Here is a 3,895-nt window from a genome sequence, read left to right as displayed (position 1 = left end):
CCGTGTTTCTGGAGAAGGCCAGCTGGTGTCTCTTTTCTTAAGAAAAAGAAGGCAGGAACATTTGGTGACTGGACAATATTACACACTCAGAAAGCTGTGGTCCAGCAGCAGCTCACAGGGCTAGCCCTGGCACAGTGCCATGGTGGGGCATGGGAGAGGGTGAGGAGGTTTAAGACAGACATGTGATCCAGACTGAGCAGCGGGTGAGGGAAGGGTTGTAACAGCTACAGAGTTGGTACAGAGCATGTTCACAATCACGGTTTTGTCTTTTTTCAATTCCTGGCAGTGCCGGCATTGAACTCAGAGCCTCGCACATGCTAGGCAAGCATTCCACCGTATTTTATATTTAATGCCTTATATGTCCATTCACATTCTGAGAAGAGGCGCTGAGCTCGTAAGTGAGTATGGACGCTCATAGAGTTAAGAGCATCTACAAGGCTTAGAGCAAATTTTTGGGTCGAATTTCTACATAGCCTATCTAATCTTACCCCTTACAATCCTTGTCCTGTGTGAAATCCAGAGTTACGGCAGTTGGTACCTAATGCATCATATTGGTATTTGATCGAAGCGACATAGTTTTTTCCCTACAAAGGAACAGGTCTGAAATTCAGTGTAAACTGATCAATGAATTATGATTATTCTGAAATTTTATTTTGGAGTCCTGTGTCACAAAATGACATGTGTAATGTTTACAATGGGTATGAGAAATTGAGATGTTTTATTTCTACTATTGAGAATAAAACTATAGATAACGTTCCAAACCAGAATCAAAAAAAGCAGAGCCAACTTTTCTGTATATAAACTGTACATAGAACAAGGCACTATACATTTCTGGGGGTATTAAGGTGGAAAGGTTGGTTCGCATAGATTCTTCAGAGTCCACACCAGGAAGTAAGTCTTTGTTCGCTTTAGCACCGGAAGCAGAACTCAGCACACACCAGACCTAAGGCTGAAGGAGGCACTCCTGGGGATGGGAGGTGGTGGGGGGACAACAAAGGGACAGACAACACACCTAATGACAGACTGCTGGCAGGCCTAACTCAACAGAAGCCACTCTGTCTATCTTGTAATATTGTTTTTACGCCAAAGGAAAAGAATTGAAAGTGAATGAATACATATTGCTTTGTTACATATTTGATTTATACGGTGTTTATATAAATATATATATATATTTAGAATCCACAAACTATCAAAATAACACTTTATAAAGAGAATTGCTTTATAAAAGGTAATGCCGAGCTGAAGCAGGAGGGCAGGGCTGCAGTGGCCGCTGAGGCAGAACTCGGCTGAGTGAACGGAAGAGATGGGTTTCTCAGTTTACCTGAACCAAGGAAAAGAATGATCCCAAGAGCCCTCCTACACATTTACAAAATGCTCAACTCCTGGATAAGCCGTAGAGTTAATAAGGTCAGGTTTGGAAAAACTCTGATTTGAAAATACTTTGCTCTTTAACAGAAAAAAATACCAGTCCAAAAATATATCCATTTTCTGGCCTAGCGGCATCAGAAACAACCTCCTGGTGACACGTGTCATTTTGCCCTCAGAACAGACCCTTCGCTTTCTTTACGTTCACTTGCTTCCAGGTGGGGAGCGCGTTGAATTCATCTCTGGTCATGTCTAGTGCAAACTGGAGGAAATGCAAGAGATGCCCAGTAAGTGGCTGAGTGACAGGATGCTCACACCAGTGTGACATCGCCATCCCACCCAAGGGACCACTCACCTCGAAGTCTTCATCCGTGAGGTAAATCTCAAGCTTGAGAGGGTCTACTCCCTCTGGGAGTGGCCGGGCAAGCAGATCCGCCAGTGGGTAGATGGTTTTACAGAGCTTGGCTAAGACATCTTCCACCAGGGTGATCTGATTGGAAACTTCAGTATCCTGGAGGGACGGCCGAGAACAGTTGAGTGGACACGGGTGATTTGTAGAGTTTGCAGACCCCCAGCTCTGTCCCAGAGTGCACAGCCCAGTCAGGAGCATGGTGTCACTGCACTGTGGAGTGAGGGCTCTGAGTATCCAGGGATTACCTCCTGACCTTCAGAGCTTTTCTTCCCCTGCCAAGTGTCAAATCAACCCTGTGTTTGAACTGCCAATGAATGAATGAGTGAATGCTGATGGGACTCATCTTACCTATGAGAACAGTGGAGAAAGATTATTGGATCTGAAATCAAAACATGAGATGCTTCCACATAGGGGAATTTGTCTGAGCATATTTTAAAATAATTAAGCTAAGAAGAAATCATGCCTTCTCCCCTTTCCTCCAGGCTTCATTGAATTCACACTAAGGCAGGAAGAAGGTAAAGGTGTAGCTCAGTGGTAGAGCACTGCCTGGAATACATAAGGCTCTGGGTGACACACGCACACATGCATATGCACTACACTCAATCATGTGCACACACACTCACACATGCACACATATGAGTGTGCATACACACAGATCAGGTAGCTCAGTGGTAGAGCACTGCCTGGAATACATAAGGCTCTGGGTGATACACACACAAACACATACACTCAATTGTGTGCACGCACACTCACACATGCACACATGTGTGCGCACACACACACAGGGATGGGTATTCTGAGAAAATCATCTTCAGCTCTCATAGATCAAATCTACCTGGCTAATGCCAGGTTAGATGGCAGAGGCTGCACATGTACGAGGCCCTGGGTTCCATTTCTAGCACTGCAGAAAGGTCAGGTGGGCAGATACACTTTGCATTACAAAGCTCTCTGTTGCTATGCAACAGATTTTTAAAAATTTGTTTGTGTATTTAAAATTACTTCTAAAATATATTCGGGTCTACCTAAACTTATACTTGTTTGCATACCTGCATGTATACATGAGAGACTAGGATCTGCAGATAAGGGAGAACATGTGTTTATTGTTTTGAGTTTGGGTTAAGCTGATTAACAGGGAATAGTATTCACTGTGTGTATGTACCACATCGTCACCATCTAGTCAGTCACCTGTTGGTGGACATCGAGGCTGGCTCCATTTCCTAGCTACTGGGAATAGAGCAGCAATGAACTTGGCTGCACAGGTGTCTCTGTGGTGGGAGATAGAGATCTTTGGGTAGACGCCCAAGAGTGGCAGAGTTGGGTCATATAGTATTTTTATTTATTTATTTGAGGAACTGATTTTTCATAATGTTATATTAATCTTCACTCAACCCACAGTGAATAAGAGCCCCTTTTCTTCTATATCCTCGTTAACATCTGTGGTCAAATTTCCCTTCCTTCCTTCCTTCCTTCCTTCCTTCCTTCCTTCCTTCCTTCCTTCCTTCCTTCCTTCCAAGAAACTAAATAAAGGTTTTATTTATTCACTTAATTTAAAACTGGTTTTAGGACTTTCATACAATATATTTTGATCATATTCTTTCTTGATGGTAGCCATTTTTGACTGGGGGAGGTGGTATCTTAAAGTATATTTAGTTTGCATCTCTCAGACTAGGGATGCTGGACACCTTAAAATAGTTATTGTTCAAAGCCAGATGGTGGTGGCTCATGCCTTTAATCCCAGTACTTGGGAAGCAGAGGCAGGTGGATCTCTATGAGTTTGAGGCCAGCCTGGTCTACAAAGTGAGTTCCAGGACAGCCAGGGCTGTTATACAGAGAAATCCTGTCTTGGAAAAAAAAATTGGTCATCTTTTGAGAGCTGTCTGTTCACTCCAGTAGCCCCGTTTACTGATTGGTAGTTTGATATTTAATTTTGAAAGTTCTTTGTAAATTCTGGATATTGTCTGTTATCGCTATAACCCAGAAAAGCAGCTTTCTCTTTAGATTGAAAAAATCAAAATGGATGCCTGGCGGTGGTGGCGCACGCCTTTAATCCCAGCACTCGGGAGGCAGAGGCAGGCGGGTCTCTGTGAGTTCGAGACCAGCCTGGTCTACAAGAGCTAG

The 3,895-nt window shown here is 43.5% G+C and overlaps 1 protein-coding gene across 2 annotated transcripts in view; it reads right to left on the bottom strand.

The window, feature by feature from the left end:
- Nucleotides 1-332: 332 nt before the first annotated feature.
- Nucleotides 333-3,895, bottom strand: part of Svil (supervillin) — a 196,748-nt gene continuing 193,185 nt past the window's right edge. The window contains exons 38-39 of one of the 2 annotated variants that reach the window (XM_026783047.1): nt 1,721-1,876; nt 333-1,627 (exon numbers count right to left, since the gene is read on the bottom strand). In XM_026783047.1, the coding sequence (XP_026638848.1) occupies nt 1,541-1,627; nt 1,721-1,876 (243 nt within the window). In that variant the 3' untranslated portion in view covers nt 333-1,540. The remainder of the gene's footprint in view (nt 1,628-1,720; nt 1,877-3,895) is intronic. The other variant, XM_026783048.1, reaches the window with a different exon arrangement.

The sequence above is a fragment of the Microtus ochrogaster genome, chromosome 16, assembly GCF_000317375.1.
Source record: "Microtus ochrogaster isolate Prairie Vole_2 chromosome 16, MicOch1.0, whole genome shotgun sequence".
Taxonomy (NCBI): Eukaryota; Metazoa; Chordata; class Mammalia; order Rodentia; family Cricetidae; genus Microtus; species Microtus ochrogaster.
Note: the sequence above shows the minus strand (reverse complement) of the source record. Positions and strands in the feature narration are given on the sequence as shown.